General features: G+C 38.9%; 1 protein-coding gene across 1 annotated transcript; it reads right to left on the bottom strand.

The window, feature by feature from the left end:
- Positions 1 to 1,192: 1,192 nt before the first annotated feature.
- On the bottom strand, positions 1,193 to 20,008 carry LOC119509187 (carbonic anhydrase 2). Its single transcript, XM_037803074.1, has 7 exons — positions 19,832 to 20,008; positions 18,574 to 18,771; positions 7,425 to 7,543; positions 6,834 to 6,926; positions 5,783 to 5,845; positions 4,545 to 4,700; positions 1,193 to 2,067 (listed from the first exon to the last, which is right to left on the bottom strand). Exons 1-7 carry the CDS (start codon positions 19,863 to 19,865, stop codon positions 1,948 to 1,950), a joined length of 783 nt encoding a protein of 260 aa, XP_037659002.1. The 5' UTR covers positions 19,866 to 20,008; the 3' UTR covers positions 1,193 to 1,947.
- Positions 20,009 to 23,480: the final 3,472 nt, after the last annotated feature.

Below are 23,480 nucleotides of genomic sequence, written 5' to 3'. Positions count from 1 at the left end.
TCAAGAAAATAGTAGCTCATAATTAAATTTAATTATGACTGAGAGTGACACAGATATAACTGTTTCCATTTATCTGGTCAATATTTGGGAACCATTTATTATGTACCAAGCACATAATAACCCATCTGTATTCAGAACTCACTGGTTTATAAGTTTCTAGTTCAGCATATCGCTGAAAACCAGTATGTGAAAATATTCATGAATTAAACTCTTCATTTCGCATTCCGAAGAGGTCCCCAGCAACTGACCCAAAAAGGTTTATTTACTTTACACACAAATTCTATTTAAGGTTGGTTATGTGGCTCCCATACCGAAATCAATAAACAATGAATCAGAGGAGAAGGCTCCTTCCAGGAAACAACTAAGTAAAGTTAAAAGTTACAGTTGACAAAATCATATTTTGAAAAAACTAAAAAGAACTGTTATTTCTGACCACCTGCTATGCACCAGACATCCTTTGTGTGATTATAACAACCCTGGGTATTATAGCCAGGCTGGGAAGAGGCTGGGCCAGGCTCAAAACAAGTCTTCAAATTCCAAAGCTCATGATCCTTCTGTATAAAGCTGTGTACTTCCATAAGAAAGCAGATCAGAGTGTAAATGAGGTTAGAAAATTTTTTATCTAAAGCAACTGAGGGCTTTTATGCCCTGAAGGGTAGGTAGCACTTGAGTCAGGTGTTAAACTTGGTCTTTTAGAATAACTCATTCGCCAGGCATTCCATGGTCAGCGCACAGAGCTAAATCCAGATCAGGCGTGATCACTGGAGAGTCACTCTTCTTCTTCCTATCTGTAATAGGTATAATTTATTTTGTAAGAGTCACATTATTCCTAGCTTCTGGGTAAAACCTGTATTCTCTTTTTTGAATGAAATGGATTTTCACTTATGATATTTCCAAGGAGCTTATCTTGATTGAGCATGTACACCCTTCCTGCCCCTTCTCCACCTTGATTTTATAGGTAACCAGTTCCCCTCTCTACCCTGCAGCAGTAACTCACACAGGGTGGGCATGAGGATGGCATCAGTCAATGTTTTTAAAGAACTTAAAACAGTCCTTGGCACATAGTAAGTGACCTTCAGGGTTTCTCCTTTTATGGAAGTGCCTTTAATTATAAGGCAAAAGAATTGTAAAAGTGGACATTTGCTCCTCCATTATTACCCACTTGCTCAAGATACAATAAAATAACCCAAAATAGAATTCTGAATTTTATTAGAGAATATATCTAAAATACAATATTTATTAAGTTATGATATATTATTTGAATGGAAATATACTCTGTATCACAACTATAATTATAACAATTTTTACAGATAATCCTTCATTTACAGCTCTGTAATGCAAAAGTCACTAAATTACAACATAAGTCATATTTAAGATCACATTGCTACAAATGTATAACAATTTTTAACGTTTCCTTTTAATATAATATCTTGGAATTATGAACATTTATGCTATCTGATTTACATTACACAGAATCATGAAGATTTTACCTGATTTACCTTACATAGCTCAATTTACTTCGGGATATGCATTTGCTCTCAACCTGTCTGCTTTCCTTTGTTTAAAAAACAGCGTTTCAGTGAAGAGTTGGGAGTAATCACCACCCTACATGCTGTTAACAGTCGACGTACTTTATTCCTATTCCTTCTAGCATATTCTCTGTTATAGAAAAGTTACTACTGTAAGCAAAGTACCAGCAATGGCCATTCTGCAAGCATCACAATTAGTCTAGGGCTTCACAATTATTAGTACCCATGTCAGATGAGAAAAGAAGGTCTAGAAAACCAGACACAAAGCAGCCAGGGTCCCAATTACCAGGTGAATCTGTGCTTAGCTACCAAAGGGAAAACCCAAAGAGTCACTATTTGGACACTGGCCCCAGGATCTACTTAAGTAAAAGGAAATACCCAAAGATTCACTATTTTGAACACCTGCTCTGAGAACCTCTTATTTGAAGGAAGCTTTGATTTGCCTGTTCTTCAGAGGCTGAGCTGGGCGCCAGTTGGCCACCATTGCTTCTTCAGGTTCACCCTCCACATTGCAATTAAGTTGGCGAAATTTCAGCATCTAGAAGACAAAAAGAAAAATCAAAAGTTTCACATTAATATTCACATAAGATTGTATTATATCTTAAAATATAGTCTCCAACATTCATGCTACCATGTGTCAATAGCTGAAATTCAATTTGACTCACAATAGGTCCATAACCCCATGTAGATTATAGATGAATGTTTTATATAATGAAGCAGTTTATATAAAAAACACAAAAAAATCGTTGGTGCCATTTAGAAGGAAATTCTCAGTGAGTTTGTTTTTCTTCTTCTAATTTTAAAATCCAACAGCAAAAGCCTATAAAAGCATTATTTCTGAGATGAAAATAATAACAATACTCTAGATCCAAATTTAAAATTTTATTTTCTGCCCAAAGATAGACAAACTTCGGCATATGCACAGTATGATAACGTGGTGGGATCTGTAGGCTCCAGGGGTAGAGTGATGAGCTGGCCTCTCTGCTTAAATATAAAGAAACAAAGGAATGAATTTGCCTAAACTGGTACTTCAAACCTGGTCTTTGGTTATTTTTTATTTCCTTTTAATTTTTTTCTGGTTTTCTGAACTAGTCTCCCATTTCTTGTTTTTCCAAAGTGCTACTTCCCTTGCCCTAAGCGGGACTTGATCTAAATGAAGAAGGGTGGTTTGGCAATAAGTATAGCGGTCCATGAATCAATAGACCTTAATTTGACCTCTGTTGTCCAGTAATATTCTCCCAATCATCCCCATAAAGTCAACTTCAATGTAGCTCAGCTTTACTAATATGCACTACTATTGCTACTGCAATACAAGGGAAATCTCTGATGACATCTGGGGTTGATCTTCACAACAGAATCCCAGTACTCTGAAGGATTTAGGATCTGTTAATAAAGTACCATCAGATCAAACTTTTTGACTAAACCAAGATGACTGCTTTCCACTCTCTATTAAATTATATTATTTCTTACATATTATTTTATTACATTATTACATATTAAATTAAATTACATTACATTAAATTACATTATTACACTGGTCAAGATGACTCATTAATTTAGCAAGAGACAAAGCCTGAAAATAGAAAATAAAGGTGGCAGAATGTAGCAGTTCTATGCTTACCTAACATCCATCCCCTCATACTTTCCCATTAGTAGATATTTGTCCTGCCCTTTAAGCCTCAGGGGGGTAAATCTGTGTAGGTCTTAAGTGATCATGGTTCTCACATTCCCTTGCCAGGGATTGGTTTGGAAGTGAGTGAGGAACACAATTATGGCCAGTGAGATGTGAAAGATCTGCTAGAGGACTTTTGAGGAAGGCGTCCCTGTTCTTAGGAAACTAATGGAAGAGTGCTCCCTTCTTCACCTGGACCTGGTTGTATCTGGACGAGATGCTCCATCTGCTCTTGCAAAACCACCTTAAGGATGAAGCTGTAGATGGGCAAGGAAAAGTCAAGGGAATTATAAAAATGTGGAATCAGAGCCCTGGCATTCTGAGCTGAGTGTATTTCTGAACTCCTTGCTATATGATTTGACATATAGCCCTATTAGTATTTTCCCCATAGATGCAGCTAATGTTTCTGGTTTAATATCACTTTCTATCTGAATTGACTGGCACATGACTTGAAAATTGGCCTTATAATCATAAAATATTTGAGCAAGCTTCTTGACATAGTAGCATAAAGAAATAGTATAATGCTACTTATTTGTAAATGTAATGTTTGAGTTACAATTTTAAAATGAAAATTAATTTTACTTCCTTCAGTGGGAACAGTTTGAGATCCTCAGCCTGAGAATGGTTACCACAAATGGATTTATTGTGTGCACACACACCCATACACACAAATACACAAGGGCCACTGAATCTATTCCATCCATTAGTCCCTATACACTGAATTTTCCCTTTCAGATAGAAAGTGATATTAAACCAGAAACATTAGCTGCATCTATGGGGAAAATACTAATAGGGCTATATGTCGAATCATATTGTGTATCCACTTCAGTTGCTACTCAGTGACTTAAAGTTGCATTAATCATTTTTTACATCAACGAACTACATTGTATGTGAAATGTAAGAATCTCTGGTCTAAACTGCTAAAGCAACCTGGAATAAGTTTTTTTCAATACTTTTTCTCCAAGGACGACTCTCATCTTTCTCCGAATTCAGAAATGTCTTCTGATAGAAATAAAACCACAGTGTCTCGTCTGAGTGAGCAGCGAGCTGAGAATTACACTGATATCTATGTAACCTTAAATATGAAATCTCATTTCTTTGGGTCTGGGTTTCCTCAAAGGTCACAAAAAAGCATTTGTTGGGTGACATTTAGTCTACACGATAACAGTCCGATTTTACAGACTAAACAAACAATCTCAGGCTCTATCGTTACTAACAATGCATACGTGTTGAATGCCGTTTACTTGCCAGGCTCTGTGGAAGGCTCTAGATTCCAGAGCTAGAAGATACACTGCCGACTAATGTTCCACCTCTCTCAGCAGACACCCCCTTTAGAAACTGACCTGCTCGCTGCTCACGCTGATGGGTTCTCTTAGCAGAATCCAGGTCACACTTTCCAGAAGAGGAGGGGTGGTCAGGGAACCTGGGTAGGTCCAGTAGTCTAAGCTCTCGGGAAGGAGTTCACGAGGATCAAAGTTAGTGAATTCGACGCTCTTACCCTGGAACAAGGCAAACATGCAGGTTAAAAATGTCACTTGATCAGGATGGGAGGAATGCAGGAGAGCAGGAAATCTAAACTGGGAGATTCCCCTCTGATAGCCACGAAGCACTGGCAAACAAAATGAAAAAGAAATTAAATGAGAATATGTGACTTGGAAATATAGGTTGGCAGATATGAGCAAGAAAACTATTACTTTCACATGTCCCTTTCTCTTCTTGGCCTCTAAAATATTGCATCCTTTAATAGCTAGATTCAAACTAAGAACTGCACTTACTTCTGGTCACTACATTTTTGAAGCAATAGATTCAAACAGGAATGTGTTACTGGAAGAGGCACAAGGGTTTTGCAAAGAAAGAAGACTATGTCATAAGAGAAGAGTTAATGGGAATTAAAGAAAATTAGCTTGGGGTGGGGTAAGGGACTATTAGAGAGTTGGGTCTTCTGGAAGGGGGATCAGGTGAATTCTATATGATTCAAGAGGCTCAAGCTAGGATTAATAGGTGAGCATTTCAGAATACAGAGGCTGCTTCAACATGAGGATGAGCGTCATAAACAAGGGTTGCTGGTGATGATTCCCCACCACTGGAAGTTACCGCAGTGTTTAAGGAGAGGTGGAATGACCTCAGCACAGTTACACTGCAGACAGGATTTAAACACAGGATGGATGAACTCCAAGAGGCCACAGAACATAAAACTCCGTGAAGCAGGGCCTTGTTAGTATTGTTCCCCATTGTATCTCCTGGGTTAGCAACGTGACTGGCAACATAGTAACAAATATTTGCTGTATGATGATCTTTCGGCTCCCTTGCAATCATGTGATTCTCTTGACAATTATATATGGATGTCCAAATGATGGGAAGCAAGATTAAATAAATACAAGTCTCAGAATTATACTGGTGTTAGGTCAACTATTGGATAAAGAAAAATTAAATATACAAGCAAAACATTTTACTTTAATTAACTATTCATCAAAATTCCACATGTCAATGAAACTACTCAATTTGATCAAAAGGAGTTTCTAAAACCCGTGGGGTATAGAAAATAGGTACTTCAATGAGATGGTAGAAAATTCAACTTTACCTTTGTTTTAATGGAATCCAGCACATCAATGACTTTCTGAAGGCCTTGTTTAGCACTGCCAACCTATAGAAAAACAAAAGGGACAAGATATTGTAATCCAGCTGGTAGCACACCAGTTTTGCTTTGGACAGCTCTATCATAAAATGTCTCCATAAGTGAACCAAAATCCATCACTGTATAAATGCTACCCATTAGTCTTGAATTGATTACATGAGCACCACAGAAATTCCTATTTTCACTGAATTTCCGTGCTGTCTCTGCTTGCAACCCTATGGTTCCCCTTAAGGTACTCTCTCCAATGTCTCCAGTGACTTCCAACTGCCAAGTGCAAAGAATACTCTTCTAGGGATTACCTTAATCTTCTTGTAGGATTTTACACTATTGTCTGCACTCCATGTTTTAAAAATCCTCTCCTCCTTTGTTTTCCTTTTGTCCTCCAGCTTCCCAAATTTCCCTTTATTCTTATACTCTTTAGGCTTTTTGGAATTTCTTGGGGTTGCCCCTTCCTCAGTTCTGCCATGTCCCTCTCCATGCTTTCCTTGGGTGAGCTCAGACACATCCATAGCTTCCACCTCCACATAATGACATCAAGGCCCATGAATCTCCAACCTAGACCTTCCTCCACTTGACAACTACCTGAAGGTTGCCCAACCCATATGCCACAAGGTTACCTGAAATTCTCCAAAACCAGAGAGTCACTGTCCTTCACCCCTTAACAACTTGATCTTAATTTAGCATTGACTATCATGAATGACTACTATAAAGATTAAGTTTGAATTAAAAAAACCACAACCTGTTAGCCATCCACAGTATACCTCTTTACAATCTTCACATTCACATCCAAACAGTACCTAATAGATACCTCTCAATTGTCTTTTTGTCCTCTACCTTCACTGCTACTAGCAGATATGGAGGGGAAATAAGCCTAAAAAGACTTCAAAGCCATAGGAATTTCCTAGGCTTTTTTGTAGAATGTCTTGTTTGTTACAAATGTTCTGTCTGGTCAATCTTTCTTGAAAACAGGAAGAAAAGAACTGGGTCATCAACTAACCTTCAAAAAAACACCCAAAACAGCCAGTCCATCAGGTTGTTTCGCAGCTTTCTCAAAATCCCCGTATTTGGTGTTCCAATGAACCAAATGAAGCTAAAGCCACAGGAAAAAGAAACAAAACCACAAACAAGTGATTTACATAATAAAAGCCTATAGATTTTATCCAGTGCATTTTTCTTCATAGCTAGCTTGCTAAAGAAAGTGACATGGGGATAATTTTCAATATAAACTTGTATTTCATTTTAATGCTCATTACTTACTACTTGGCATAATAGCAAGTGACTTGTTTCATCAAAACTCTCAGAAATGCATATTTTTGAGGGAAGGCAAAATTTCATATCTAGATTTATATTAAAACAGGATCTTTCCATTTGAATTCATTTACTTTTTGCAAATGGTGTCCTAGGAGACAGTAGAAAAGGTTTTGCAGCCTTCAATGTAATATCATAAAGATTATAAGTAGCCAATGTGAAGATCCTTTATAAAGAAGTGGTTCACTTGCTTTGAGTTTATAAAATTAAGCTTACTTTGACATTAAGGATAAATATCAATTTACAATTTTCCACGGAAAACAGAAAAATCACGTCTTACCTCTGCAGCATATTTCTTTTGATCCACAGAATGCTCAGAACCATGGTCATCAGATGAACCCCAGTGAAAATGAAACTGAATCAATCTGTAAGTGCCAGTGAGGGGGCCTCCTTTCAGCACTAAAATTTAAAAATATAGTTTTACATACACTTTTTATTTTTACATATATATTCTATACATATACTTCTGTTATTTTACATATGCATATTTTATACATACACTTATGTATTTACACATGCAAACTCATTACATACAGACACACATGAAATACACACACACCAAAGATTAACCCTACTTTACAGTACAAAATTTATGCCTTTAGCAACTTTTTCACTTTGTGAGGATTAAATCCAGGCTCAGCTTCAATCTATAGGGATGAACAAAATCCTTTCAATGGATTTTGTTCTCACTTGTATTTGGTGAGGGAGGAATCTTTTCCCATCTTTGTTTTCTGACCACAGTGACAACTCCTTTCTGGTTTGTTTTGGAGTCACAGGTTCAGGTTAACAGAGAGGAAACTTTAAGTTGGACTACAAATTCCTCTGTGAATCATTTAGGAAGTACCCATGTTGCTATTTTCCAACTCATCAGTCTGCAGTACACAACTTGCACGTCTGGGAATCTTTCTCTTCTACATCAGTTCAATGACTGCCCTACAGCCTGCTTTGTTAATTTCCGATATCAGTTATTTCATGCCAGAATATGTGAACTAATAAGTGTCTTGTTGATCTTAACAGTATAAAATCCAATTGTCCTTGCACAGACTTCCCAAATTCTTTAGAGTATGGATTGTCACTACTATTAATGAGCTTTGTCCTCTTAAAATTTTTTGCTTAACCTCTCTGACCTTAATTTTCTCATCTGTAAAATGGACACATTCATTATTTATTACTTCATTAAGAATTTATTGATCGTCTACTATATGTATTGCACTGCATTCTATTATCCCTAAGACTTAAAATTCTAACTTTCACAGTCTTACAGTTTATCTGTAAATAATGAGTTGTGTCTTGAAGGAAGATGTAAAATAGTGAGGAATCACTTCAAAAAACACTTTTTGCTTAATTTATAAGTATTAATGGGCTTAACCAATATATTTAAATTATTTTTAAAGTAATTTAGTTCTACTACTTCAGTTTTCTCTACAACTGGGATTAAAACATCTATTGCTATGAGTGTATTTAACTTGGGTTTATAATTCCATAAAATAATGAACCCAAAACTTACTTTGGCTTTACAAAACAAAGGAGCAAGTTCTGTAAAACAAAGTTTGTTCACTTAACTTCACCTAAATATACTTAATTGGTGGCAACACCCATTAATCTACACAAAGTAAAAGATAATCCTGGCTGAAAGATATTTAGTAGGTGGAGCCTTAATATCACCACCTCTGGCTGCCAGCTCTTCCTTACAATAAGCCAGCAGAAAAAAAGAAAAAGGAAAAAAGAAAGAAGGAACAAATTATAAATGAGGCTATAATACAGATCTTTTGAAGAAACATGAATTTGCATGTACTCTGATAAAATCACTTCTTTTGAAACATAAATCTACTTACTGTAAAAGTTTATTTTGTTCTATAAAATTAGCCTCAACCTTCAACACTAGGCTGTTTCAAAAATGAAATAATTCCCACTTGTTTCATAATAATATACTAAAAAAATGGAATACATGCTCACAAAATCAAATGACACTGAAAAAAATTCCCTTAAAATAACTTTTTAAAGCTGCTAACCAACTGGCTGATCATAACAAGCAAATACCATTTGTTATTCCTTAATTCTACCAAGTGGCAAAATTAATTAAAGATAACTGATCTTTCTAGACTTATCTTTTTCCCCCTATGAAGAGTCATACCAAGATCTTAAATTCAAAGGGAATGAATATAGCTTTTAGCTATTTATTTGTATTCTCTCCTTTGCAGACCTTAAAATTTAATCTTAATTTACTTGTTTCTGAGAACATTTCAAATTAGACATGAGTGTATATGAGCTTTTATAAACAAGGCTTGCTAATACTAAAATGACCTGTGTTCAGTGATTAAACACTTTCTGTGCCAATCCATTATCACCAGATACCTGTTATAGCTCTGATTAAAATAAAAATATGTTGCTATGTAGACTATAAGTCCATTGTAATTAGAAAGGTTATTCAATTCTTAAAGTTTAATGGCTAGAGACAGCATTTCTGGCTTTTTTTCAAATAGGTGGTTATTTCTCAGCAAGTTCTTAGTGTAGAGTTTAGTCAATGAAGCACCTCAAAAGCATTAAACTGTCATAAATTCTAAAGAAGGTAGCCTATAAGTTATTTGAGAAGTGGATAACATTTTTGTTAAAAGATAGGGATCTTATGCAATATTCCGAATCTATTCATTTATTTTGATTACAATATGCCATTTTCTACTACTATACCAGTTTAAAATGAAACCTGTTTTTTAATGCAAAAATGTATTTTAAAAAATAGAAATCTTAACTGCATATTTTTTCTCTGTAAACTTTAGCCATGTTATTGAGGCTCTAAAGAGTCAATGGCGTATTGCATCACAAAAATGTATTCCACGAGGGCCAGATATACACAAATAGAATTTTCTACTACATCAGTTATGAGCGTCTCAAAACAATGTAAATTTAAATTGCAACAGCAATAGCTCCAGTTGATTTTAATTTTCATGATCTGTCACCAGCTATATATTACTTCTATAAGGCACAAAGTATGTACCAAATACAATATGATAGAATAATTTGTCTTCCTATACATATCCTTTAGGAAAACTATGTAGATTATGTTATTTGTGGAAATTAAGAGATTCACTCCAGTAATTGAAATAAACTAGACTACCTATACAAATTGAAAATTGAAAATAACAGTTTTTGAACTTGTTTCCTAATCACTTACAATTACTACTTGATATAAGATGCACCTGAGCATCTAACTAAAAACCTTAGTAAATGTCAATTATCCCTCTTAAACCTGAAATACAAATAGCCTACTTCCAATAATTTTAAATTTAAAAATAAACTTTAAGTGATTTCCTGTTAACGAAGTAAATGAATAATTCTATACTGAAAACAGTATTTCCAGAAGCTGAACAATTTACTTTATGGATAATTTGCAAATAGTTAAATCATCCATTGCTATTTTGCTTTTTGGCAGTAGCCAATAATACTAGGGCTACATATTAAAGTTCAGAAAATGAATACAAATGTAGACAAATCTGAGAAAAAGACACCTATATGCTCTTTCTTTTAAAGCAGAGAGTTTTTTAGCTGTCACACCAGAGTAAGGACAATCAAAATCAAGAGAACAGAAGATTGTCATTTCAGTTAGATGGCAATTACACAGGAGTGAAAAAAAACTTATTTTGCCATGAACATAATAACTACATTTCAGTGTTTAGAATGAGATACTTAGGGCTTTCCTGGTACCATTTGCAGTGTACATGATAAGCCCTGTCACTTACTATGTTTCCTTTTAAGTTATCATCACTTGTGGAAGGAAAGTTTTAAAGCTTCAAAAACAAGTCCCTGAAAATTAAGCAGGATCTATGTATTTAGATCCATTGCATCATACAGAAAATAGCCTGCTTGAAACGCACCCAGGTAAACTCATATAACTTCCTTCCGAATTTTTCTTGAAATAACAAAAACCAATAAAAAGATTCCCATTTCTAAAACAAAAATAATAATAAATGCGATGAGATGAGACCTTGTATATCTGTTAGCCCAATAACTTGAGCATTGGTTTTCAACTATATTTACCCTTAACAGGAAAGTTTCAAAATCATTAATAAAAGTTAATAAGTTAAAAACTCGAAAGGGAAAAATCAATTGATCATCTCAATAGATGCTGAAAAAGCATTTGACAAAATCCAACATCCCTTTTTGATAAAAACACTTCAAAAGGTAGGAATTGAAGGAAACTTCCTCAACATGATAAAGAGCATATATGAAAAACCCACAGCCAGCATAGTACTCAATGGTGAGAGACTGAAAGCCTTCCCTCTAAGATCAGGAACAAGACAAGGATGCCCGCTGTCACCACTGTTATTCAACATTGTGCTGGAAGTGCTAGCCAGGGCAATCCGGCAAGACAAAGAAATAAAAGGCATCCAAATTGGAAAACAAGAAGTAAAACTGTCATTGTTTGCAGATGATATGATCTTATATCTAGAAAACCCTGAGAAAGCGACGATACAGCTACTAGAGCTAATAAACAAATTTAGCAAAGTAGCGGGATACAAGATTAATGCACATAAGTCAGTAATGTTTCTATATGCTAGAAATGAACAAACTGAAGAGACACTCAAGAAAAAGATACCATTTTCAATAGCAACTAAAAAAATCAAGTACCTAGGAATAAACTTAACCAAAGATGTAAAAGACCTATACAAAGAAAACTACACAACTCTATTAAAAGAAATAGAAGGGGACCTTAAAAGATGGAAAAATATTCCATGTTCATGGATAGGAAGGCTAAATGTCATTAAGATGTCAATTCTACCCAAACTCATCTACAGATTCAATGCAATCCCAATCAAAATTCCAACAACCTACTTTGCAGACTTGGAAAAGCTAGTTATCAAATTTATTTGGAAAGGGAAGATGCCTCGAATTGCTAAAGACACTCTGAAAAAGAAAAACGAAGTGGGAGGACTTACACTCCCTGACTTTGAAGCTTATTATAAAGCCACAGTTGCCAAAACAGCATGGTACTGGCACAAAGATAGACATATAGATCAATGGAATCGAATTGAGAATTCAGAGATAGACCCTCAGATCTATGGCCGACTGATCTTTGATAAGGCCCCCAAAGTCACTGAACTGAGCCATAATGGTCTTTTCAACAAATGGGGCTGGGAGAGTTGGATATCCATATCCAAAAGAATGAAAGAGGACACCTACCTCACCCCCTACACAAAAATTAACTCAAAATGGACCAAAGATCTCAATATAAAAGAAAGTACCATAAAACTCCTAGAAGATAATGTAGGAAAACATCTTCAAGACCTTGTATTAGGCGGCCACTTCCTAGACTTTACATCCAAAGCACAAGCAACAAAAGAGAAAATAGATAAATGGGAACTCCTCAAGCTTAGAAGTTTCTGCACCTCAAAGGAATTTCTCAAAAAGGTAAAGAGGCAGCCAACTCAATGGGAAAAAATGTTTGGAAACCATGTATCTGACAAAAGACTGATATCTTCCATATATAAAGAAATCCTACAACTCAATGACAATAGTACAGACAGCCCAATTATAAAATGGGCAAAAGATATGAAAAGACAGTTCTCTGAAGAGGAAATACAAATGGCCAAGAAATACATGAAAAAATGTTCAGCTTCACTAGCTATTAGAGAGATGCAAATTAAGACCACAATGAGATACCATCTAACACCGGTTAGAATGGCTGCCATTAAACAAACAGGAAACTACAAATGCTGGAGGGGATGTGGAGAAAGTGGAACTCCTATTCATTGTTGGTGGGACTGTATAATGGTTCAGCCACTCTGGAAGTCAGTCTGGCAGTTCCTTAGAAAACTAGATATAGAGTTACCCATTCGATCCAGCGATTGCACTTCTCGGTATATACCCGGAAGGTCGGAAAGCAGTGACACGAACAGATATCTGCATGCCAATGTTCATAGCAGCATTATTCACAATTGCCAAGAGATGGAAACAACCCAAATGTCCTTCAACAGATGAGTGGATAAATAAAATGTGGTATATACACACGATGGAATACTACGCGGCAGTAAGAAGGAACGATCTCGTGAAACATATGACAACATGGATGAACCTTGAAGACATAATGCTGAGCGAAATAAGCCAGGCACAAAAAGAGAAATATTATATGCTACCACTAATGTGAACTTTGAAAAATGTAAAACAAATGGTTTATAATGTAGAATGTAGGGGAACTAGCAATAGAGAGCAATTAAGGAAGGGGGAACAATAATCCAAGAAGGACAGATAAGCTATTTAACGTTCTGGGGATGCCCAGGAATGACTATGGTCTGTTAATTTCTGATGGATATAGTAGGAACAAGTTCACAGAAATGTTGCTGCATTATATAACTTTCTTGGGGTAAAGTAGGAACATGTTGGAAGTTAAGTAGTTATGTTAGGTTAGTTGTCTTTTTCTTACTCCCTTGTTATGGTCTCTTTGAAATGTTGTTTTATTGTATGTTTGTTTTCTTTTGTACTTTTAACTTTTTTTATTGTATGTTTAACTTTTTTTTCATACAGTTGATTTAAAAAAGAAGGGAAAGTTAAAAAAAAAAAAAAAAGAAAAACAAGGGAAAAAAAAAGATGTAGTGCCCCCTTGAGGAGCCTGTGGAGAATGCAGGGGTATTCGCCTACCCCACCTCCATGGTTGGTAACATGACCACAGACATAGGGGACTGGTGGTTTGATGGGTTGAGCCCTCTACCATAAGTTTTACCCTTGGGAAGACGGTTGCTGCAAAGGAGAGGCTAGGCCTCCCTATGGTTTTGCCTAAGAGCCTCCTCCCGAATGCCTCTTTGTTGTTCAGATGTGGCCCTCTCTCTCTGGCTAAGCCAACTTGAAAGGTGAAATCACTGCCCTCCCCTCTACGTGGGATCAGACACCCAGGGGAGTGAATCTCCCTGGCAAAGTGGAATATGACTCCCAGGGAGGAATGTAGACCAGGCATCGTGGGACGGAGAACATCTTCTTGACCAAAAGGGGGCTGTGAAAGGAAATGAAATAAGCTTCAGTGGCAGAGAGATTCCAAAAGGAGCCGAGAGGTCACTCTGGTGGGCACTCTTACGCACACTTTAGACAACCCTTTTTAGGTTCCAAAGAATTGGGGTAGCTGGTGGTGGATACCTGAAACTATCAAACTACAACCCAGAACCCATGAATCTCGAAGACAGTTGTATAAAAATGTAGCTTATGAGGGGTGACAATGGGATTGGGAAAGCCATAAGGACCACACTCCACTTTGTCTAGTTTATGGATGTATGAGTAGAAAAATAGGGGAAGGAAACAAACAGACAAAGGTACCCAGTGATCTTTTTTACTTCAATTGCTCTTTTTCACTCTAATTATTATTCTTGTTATTTTTGTGTGTGTGCTAATGAAGGTGTCAGGGATTGATTTCAGTGATGAATGTACAACTATGTAATGTTACTGTAAACAATCGAAAGTACGATTTGTTTTGTATGACTGTGTGGTATGTGAATATATCTCAATAAAATGAAGATAAAAAAATGAAAAAAAAAAAAGAGATGTTAATCAACTGTTGATTTAAAATAGAGTAGCCAAATGAATAAATCATTTCTAGACTTAAGCATCCAGTAAAGTATATCCATTTTTTAAGACATGTATGTAGAAACTAAATGTTAGCTATGTTTATCATTCAAATATTCTTATTCAAATTCTATTTTTAAATGATTGCCATTTAGTGTAACTCCAACAAACAAGGAATGACACAGCTAGCAAGTTCAACTCTTTAACCTTCCATTTGTTCATGTTTATGTTAAGTGGATTTGAGTAGAGTACCTCTACCATTTGTTCTAGCTTTGAGTGATTAGAATTCTGTTTTTAAAAAAGTCTAAAGGGTGTTTTTCCACTGGGTATGATTTTTTTTTTTTTTTAACAACTGAAAAAATTTATTTTGTAGACTTGGGTTTTTTTTTTTTCTCCTAAATATCACCATGTTAATATATTCTGCATTCTGAAAAACAAACAGACTTCCTTTTTCAAACAAAATATCAAAAATGTTGAAGAGGTATAGGCAAAATTACAAAGGAGTTTTTTAATATGTAAAGAAGAGTGAGTCTTTATAACAGTCACTCCTCACCCTAGTTTTTGCCAAACCTACTTGCCTGTCTAGAGCACATAATAAGCTGTCCTATGTGCCTGGCGTTTCCTAGCTCCCTTTGCCTGGAGTCTCCTCCAAGACACCAAAATCCTTCAAGCTTCAGTGTAAGCCTTCTTTATTTACCCTGGAAAGGCTTACTTAGGTGGATTCCTAAGGCTCTTTCCTGTTTCCATAGTTCCTTGGAAATGCCTCCGTTTTGCACATCTCAGTGACTACTGTCTACGATTTCTACGTCTTCTACTTTAGGTCTCCCTAGCACCGAATCTGGGGGAACAGGAGAGGGACCAAATCTCCATCCTGCCCTCATGGTGCTTTGCTTATCTTGCATTTAATTGATGTGAGTAACTTTTTTTGTTGCTTTGTATCAGAACTAGGTGGATAATCCATGTTTCTCTAAAGACATGGGTTTGAGCCCCATTGTAAACCACTTGCTTTCAATCTGTTTCTCAATCTAAACATGGTCAGTCATTTTTTAAATGTATGAGTTACTCACCAGAGAAACAGCTGGAAAAATGTGGCTAGCTCTAATCACTTACTGCTCATTTAGAAATCCATCATAACTTGACATACTCACGGTAAAAACATAATAATAACTATATAATAGCTTCATATATAAAGTCAGTATATAATTTAATATGATTAATGGATGATTTGGAATACATAAAAATAAGATATTTAAGAACCATTGAATAGTGGGGGCTAATTTTAGAGCTAACTAAGTAAAAACTTTCTTCAGAAATCTCATCAGAGGTGTAATAGCCAAAGCAATTGCCTAATGAGGCAGTCAAATGGTGTGTAGACATGACACGGCAATGGTCATTAATTGGGGGATTGCTATGCACCAGGCACTGGGGTATGTACTTTATATATACTGTTTTAGTTTGCTAATGCTGCGGAATGCAAAACACCAGAGATGGATTGGCTTTTATAAAAAGGGGGTTTATTTGGCTACACAGTTACAGTCTTAAGGCCATAAAATGTCCAAGGTAACACATCAGTAATCGGGTACCTTCACTGGAGGATGGCCAATGGCGTCCGAAAACCTCTGTTAGCTGGGAAGGCACGTGGCTGGCGTCTGCTCCAAAGTTCTGGTTTCAAAATGGCTTTCTCCCAGGACGCGCCTCTCTAGCAAGCTTGCTCCTCTTCAAAACATCACTCACAGCTGCACTCCGTTTCCTCCCCCCAAGTCAGCTCATTTATATAGCTCCACCGATCAAGGCCCACCCTGAATGGGCGGGGCCACGCCTCCCTGGGAACATCTCATCAGAATCATTACCCACAGCTGGTTGGGGCACATTCCAAGCAAATCCAACCATCACCAAAACGTCTGCCCCACAAGACCACAAAGATAATGGCATTTGGGGGACACAATACATTCAAACCGGCACATATACTATCCCATTAGTCCTTTCTCTGTGGTAGGTACAACTGTTACCCCGATTTTACAGTTGAGAAAACTTAGAGAGGATAAGTTACTATGACTCCCATGATCACTGGGCAGAGCTGGACTCTTTAACCCCGTGAATGCTCAAGAACACCAGAATGCACACTGAAATCCACTTCCCAGGAATATATATGTTCCTGGAGCAATAATTTCATGATCAAATCTGTAAGCAATATAGTGATTAACCTCACCTGGTTCCTTTTGTCAGACATTTGTTTCCTCATTTTTCCAAAAATGACTTTAAACATCCAATTCTATGTAACATCTAATGAGGTATATAATTTTTGGACATAACATCCATTGAAAGCAATGATTTCACAGGCAAACATGGAAACAAACATACATTCATCATGGGTCTGAAAAAAATACTTAATAGCTACAGACTAAAGTAACTCACTTCTTTCACTTTTTAAATAACTAAACCTGAAATTTCATAGTATTCTCTATACATGTACAAGACTTTGGGCCTTGTTATACTTTAATTTAAATATACAGTATATTTTACATGCAAAAAGAAATTGTTTTCCTTATACTTAATTGAAATCATTTGAGTATTGTTTCTTTCGGGGGGGAGGCATGCTTGGGCAGGCAATGTAGCAGAATCATGGAAGGAGTGTTTTCAACATACATCCTCTACCTGAGTCTAACAAATTATATTACGCCAGAATGTGTGAGTATATGTGTGTGTGCTGGGGAGGAACACAGACAGGGCATAAGTAAGTTGAAAATACTTCTCAGATGGCCTCCATATATCCCTCCCATCAAATCATCTTCTAGAATTATGGTTTCAGAAAACCAAGTATCAAAAACTGCTAAAAATGGGACAATGGAAGAAGAAATTTTTCAAAACTGGACTGAATATATTATACAATTATGTAAGAGCAGCAATCCACTTGACTATATTGGTTATAATTACTTGTTGCTCAGTATATTAATACCGTAGGTCTGTAGGTCATTACTCCAAAACTTTGACAACAATATTGCATGTTTTTTCTCTTTTCTCATTTCCCTCCAACTGCTATCACCACCACTACCACCACCCTGCCCCAGGCACTATCTCCAAACAGCGTTTGCAGCACCGTCCGTTCAATGAGCTTCAGAGGAAAGCACTCAGGGAAATTAGGGCACTGGCAATTAAATCAACCAGTGGGCAAAGAAGGCTGGGATTATGTCTGAATGAGATTGTTCTATTTCTAAATAAGAAAAAAAAGCATTCAGTGGACATCCAGTAAACAGTTCTATCACAAACTGTGGCAACTGGTTTGGTCAGTAATGGCTTAGGTATGTACAACCGATTCTAAAATATTTTCATTTGTGGAATGAATTTCTGGGTAGTTGCCAAGCTATACTGCCACCTTTATCACACTAGCCCAATACTGAGACATACCCATAAATACAATGGTTCCAAGAATTTCAATATTTTAAATTGTCAGCTTTTCACCATTCTTCTCATTGATACCTTGAAGATAACACCAAGATATACTTTTGTTGGTTTGGCATCAACACTGGGAAATAAATATTTTAGAAAGAATCCTAAAAGTTCAATATGTGCAAATCTTATCATGGCTGATCTGTATTTCCCAAACACTTTGCCTTTTGTGACGTTTCACAGGCATGTCACAGTTATTCTGTGCCCTACATAGAGAGCCAGGCATTTTACCCGGGACAAACAGTCCCAGGCCACTTCAAAGTAATTAGCCTACTTCTCTGCATCTGGGACCTGATAAAGATGACCAGAGTGGTATTTTAGAGTACTGAGACAAAGTATAGTATTAACGGGTTTTCTGCCACTAGCCCAGACTCTACCCATTAAGCTGGGTAAACAGGTACTGGCCACAAGCTGCAAGTTATTTCTTAAACACTGACCTGCTTTGTCCTGGGAGTCATCAAACTCCACGTTGAAACAGTGACCATTGTTGAGGATCCTGCGAGAGGTCGCTTGCTCATAGGAAATGCTCAGAGGCTGCAGGGCAGGGTCGTGCTTGGCTGCTTTGGTATCAATGTTGATAGGGGACTGGCGCTCTCCCTTGGCAATGGGGAAGGTCTTATGCCAGTGTTCAGGGCCTGGGGGTGAGAGGACACATGCGAATGACCCAACGGGGCGAATGGCACACCCAGACCCCAGGAAAAGGGCAATGATATGGACCCAATCTGCCTGGGTTCAATTTTGGCAGCACCACTTAACAGCTGAATTACCTTTAGGAAAACACTCCCTGAACCTAGTTTCTTCAGTTGTAAAATGGGGTAATAAGAACATCTACCTAAGGGAAGTTTTCTGAGAATTACAATCGATACACGTAAAACTCTCAGAACAAATAACGTGCATCATATAAATATTAGCTGTTTTTAATTGTTTTACTGAAATTCAATTGAAATTGGGCAGCCATGACGTCAGGACTTGTTGGGATTTGGGATAGGCAAGCTCTCTTATAAAGCACCCAGGCAGGTCGGGATTCCTCCCTGGTTTCCTCACACTGAGACTGGATGGAAGGACAGAGGCATTTGGGGGACACAATCTATTCAAAAGGGTCACGATCCACACCACCCGGGAAACTCCTCACACACGCGCCAGAGGCTCCTTTCTCTTCCCTGGGCTGCCTTGGAGAACCCAGATCTGTGGACAGGAGAAAGCCTTGTTCCTGGTGATCCCCTAACATTAAAAGTCAGGAGAAAAGTCAGCAAGCAGCGCAAAGGTTTCAAACCAGCCGGAGAAAATGCCCCGGGAAAGTCCTGCCGAGGGCTATAGCCACAGGTGGTGGTGAGGCTGCCGGGTGTGCGAAAGGACAGGGGGAGTCCCCAAATTTCTCTGGATTAACAACTAAAAATCTCCATTATAATCCTTCCCCGCTTCCTCCTGTGTCCTAACTCCTCGGATTCCGCGGCCAGGGCTGCGCACTTTCTCCCCTGGGCTCCAAGCCGGACGCAGGATTCCTCGACAGTGGCCACGGGGCCGGGACACCAGGGACCTCCCCGGCGCCGGGGACGCGCAGGCGGGGCGGCCTCCCGGGGCTCACCTGAGCCTCCCGCGCGCCGGGCGGCCGCGGTAAACAGCAGGTGCGGGCGCTGCGGGGCCGGGCCCGGGTCGCCGCCGCCGCCGCCGCGCCGCCCGGCCGCCTGCACTCACCGTTGTCCTTGCCGTATCCCCAGTGATGGGACATGGTCGCGCCGGCGGCGGGGGCAGAGCAGGAGTCGGCGCTGGGATCGCGGCAGCTGCTCGGATGCCTGCACCGTGCTGCCCGCGGGTCGCGCCGTCTCGGGCTTTTATAGGATCCCGCCAACTTCGTGCTCGGGGGCGGCCCGGGGGAGGGGGCCCCGGGTGGACCTGGGCGGCGGGGGGAGGAGGTGACGGGCGAGGTGACCTCCCAGCAGTCGGGGCGGGCCCGGCGGGCGAGGCGCCGGGGGCGGGGAAACGACCTCTCCGCGGGCTCTCCGCCGGGCTCCAGAGGGCTTTCCCCGCCGCTCCGAAGCCCTCGGTCTGCAGCCCGGTCCGGGTCCTCGGGGCGGGCAGCGTGGCTCCGAGCTCTCGGCGCGCAGCGGCTCCCGGGCGCCTCGGTCCAACTGTGCCTGCAGCGCGTCTACGCGCACCCCATCCCCCTCCCGGACGCCGAGTCCGGCAGCGACGCTGACTGCTCGGGCCCCGGGCCCCAAGTGCCTTTCATCCTCTGGCTCCATTGTGATAGCATCCCCGGCCTCGGAGCCCTCTCGTCCCGCCCATCCGCCCCTCCCGCGCCGGGGTCGCCAATCGGGAAGCCTCGCTCTCTGGGGTCTCCCTTGAGTTGCCGGCGAGCCGGGTTAGAGCTATGACCTTGGGGCAAATAGGGATACGGTCCCTGCGGCGCTGGGAAACGAGCGGCCCCGGGTGCTGAGAGCCGTGCGCCCCCTGCTGGCCAGCCTGGGATACAGCGGAAAAGAGCGCGACAGTGTCTTCCGCGGGCCGTGCACGCTGAGACTGGGAGTTCGCATTTCCTTTCATTAGTCGGGGTCGTGGGTCGGCAGGATCACTTATGAAGTTCTCACCTCCTTCCACCTTCCTTCCTCTCTTTCAAAAGTTACCTGTGGGGAGACAGAACTTCCTAGTTGAGTACATAATTATTTAAAACAATCGAAACGTGTGAAAAAAGCAAACTTTTCCGGAGAAACCGGACAAAAGAAAGAATTTCTTGCAAAGAAGGGAAGACATTCTTTGCAGGGAACGGAAACTTGGCATCTAGCAGACTTAAGAAATAATTTAAAAAAAATTTAATAGGGAGTGTACTGCCTTTTTGAGGCAAGGCTGTGGACCCTATGCAATTTTTTGCCTCCGTGGGCCCCTTCCTCCATTATACATATTTGAATTATAGTTTATGGTTGCCTTGTTATAAAGACGAATAGCTAAATAACTCATATTTCAACATAGTCTTTAACTTTAAAGTTCAATTTTTTCCTTCTGATTAAAAAAAAAAAACACATTTTCTTGGGTCCCTAAAAGTAGTGTGTCTGATAGGTAAGTCGGAACTGTTTTGAAATGGGGACAGAATTCCTTTCCTTCAAGAAACTTGACTTCTTAAAAGAGAGGGGGAATTTTGTCCCGTAGTCTCTGTGACCTTTGAGAGACTAGTATTAGAGTTAAAATAGGGGAAGCCGGATACAGTCTTAGACAGTTCTATCAGCCATGACATCACCCTACTTATATTTAAAAGTTATAGATAAATAAAACTGTAACTTTTGTAAATTTGTGTAAATTTATGTAACGTTGATTTCAAAATCCTTTACCACTCATTTCAATCAGTTCTAGACAAGTATGATCCATGTTTAGATTTCACTTGTTCTTGTTCCAAAATTCTAGAAAATTGGGTTACCTCTGTGTATGTGAGTATTTTCTGTCCCAGAAAAAAAAGAGCAAGCTATAAAGCAGGAAAAATCTGATTTGAAGTCTGTGTCTCAATTTTTTTTTTTTAAATTAAGTTTCTAACATATTAATCTTGGTAAACATATATAGTAAAATGGAAAATATTTGTTTTCCAAAAAAAAAAAAGACTATGTTTTACAAGGAGAGATTTATATGGTATATTAAACATTAACTAAAAACTAATAAGATAATAAAAAGCCAGAAAATAACGTATTTGTTACATTTATAGAGTTAAAGTAAATTCCATGGAGGCCAAGAGGCACTCCCTTCTTGGGACTCCCATACTTCTTTGCAGGCATATCCCTCCACCCTAGTATTTATGATACTGTCCTCTAATCAGATACTTTTTTAATTAGAATCACCAATTAGTAATCCACTGCCCCAGTAAAGTATAGGCTCCTCACTGGTAATGTAGGAATAATGATACCTACTCCAGGGTTGGTGTGAGGATTCAATCAGCAACTGTATATAAATCACCTGCCACATTAAGGCACTCAGTAAATAATGGTTTCTTCAGTTAGTTCTAGGCAGTTCAAAACTGATTATAATGTGATGGATGCAGAATTGAATACTGAGCAAGTTTCAAGGGAACAATTTAAGAGGAATGTGCCAACAGCATTAGGTGTTTTTGTTTGTTTTTCTTTTGAGGAGGGGCATGATGGGGTCAGGGAGACTTCCATTCTAACCCACTTCCAATTTCATTTGTCTTTCTTATCAGACTGAGCTCCCTGAGTTTGGGAACTGCATCACAGTACTCACCCCCCTATCTGAGGTGCCTAACACACTTTATCCAACCCGGAGCCCAGAACAAACCAACCTGGAGCTGTTGGAAATTATGAAGCCTTAATACACCAAATGGCAGTGACAGCAGTTACCCTTTACAGAAGCCAATCATTTGGCTTTGGATTTGAATCTGGCTCTGTGAACTTGGGCAAATTGTTGGCTCTTGCTAAGATTTGGTTTCCTCATCTGTAAAGCTAGGATAGTAATAATACCTACTTCATAGAGTTTTGTTGTTGAGTAGATGACATAATGCATATAAAGGATTTAGCAGGGTGCCCATACTTAGAGCTTAATAAATATTAGTTAACAGTATTGCTGTTATATGTTTCATGAGCTCCTATCATGTGTTGAATATTTTTTAGGTACTGTGTAGGCTATCGAGGGTGTAATCATCTATTCATTCAATGAATTTTATTGAATAAAATAAATCATAATAATGTGCAAGACATGAGCACAGGGGCTACAGCCATGAACAAGATCAACATGCTCTCCGCCCCAGAGTTGACTTGAGGGTGGAAAGGGGTAGAATATAGTAAATGAATAAACAACAAACTGAGCTTCAAACTGTGACAATTAGCACGAAGAAAATAAAACAGGAATGACGTAGCCACAAAGGGAGGTGAGGTTACTTTGGGGGCTCTGGTTATGGAAGACCTATTGACAATTGAGGGACCACTAAGGAAAGATCTGGGGAAGAGCATTTCAGCAGATGCAAAGGCCCTGAGCAAGAAAGTTTCTAGAACAGAAAAGTCTGTGGCTGGAACATTGTGGTTGAGAAAGAGACTACAAGCCAACAGCAGGCAGGGGCTGCAGCCTGCAGATCCTGGCAGACCATGATGATACCAGAAGAGGATTTTATGCTGATTGTACAAGGAAGCCACTGGGAGATTTCAAAGAAGGGAATGGCACAAACAGCAAGTAAAGTGAGTTAAGAGATTATCTTTATTTTGAGATGAGGAAACTGGTAGAAAGAAGTTCCTGGATGCATTGTGATACTCCCCACACCTGGCAAAGGCTTTCCACAAATAGAACCAAACTCCATTTCCTGACATATAAGGTCGGTTTCATCCTGGTTTCCACTTCCCTGCTGGCCTGAGTCTCA

Source organism: Choloepus didactylus, chromosome 14 (assembly GCF_015220235.1).
Source record: "Choloepus didactylus isolate mChoDid1 chromosome 14, mChoDid1.pri, whole genome shotgun sequence".
Classification (NCBI taxonomy): domain Eukaryota; kingdom Metazoa; phylum Chordata; class Mammalia; order Pilosa; family Megalonychidae; genus Choloepus; species Choloepus didactylus.
Note: the sequence above shows the minus strand (reverse complement) of the source record. Positions and strands in the feature narration are given on the sequence as shown.

Coding starts and splice junctions, on each gene's coding strand:
- LOC119509187 (XM_037803074.1), bottom strand. CDS start 19,865: ATGTCCCATCACTGGGGATACGGCAAGGACAACG. Junction 5,846..6,833: donor TTTTGGGTGTTTTTTTGAAG/GTTAGTTGATGA, acceptor GTTTTTCTATAG/GTTGGCAGTGCTAAACAAGG. Junction 4,701..5,782: donor TGGATTCCATTAAAACAAAG/GTAAAGTTGAAT, acceptor GCCTTGTTCCAG/GGTAAGAGCGTCGAATTCAC.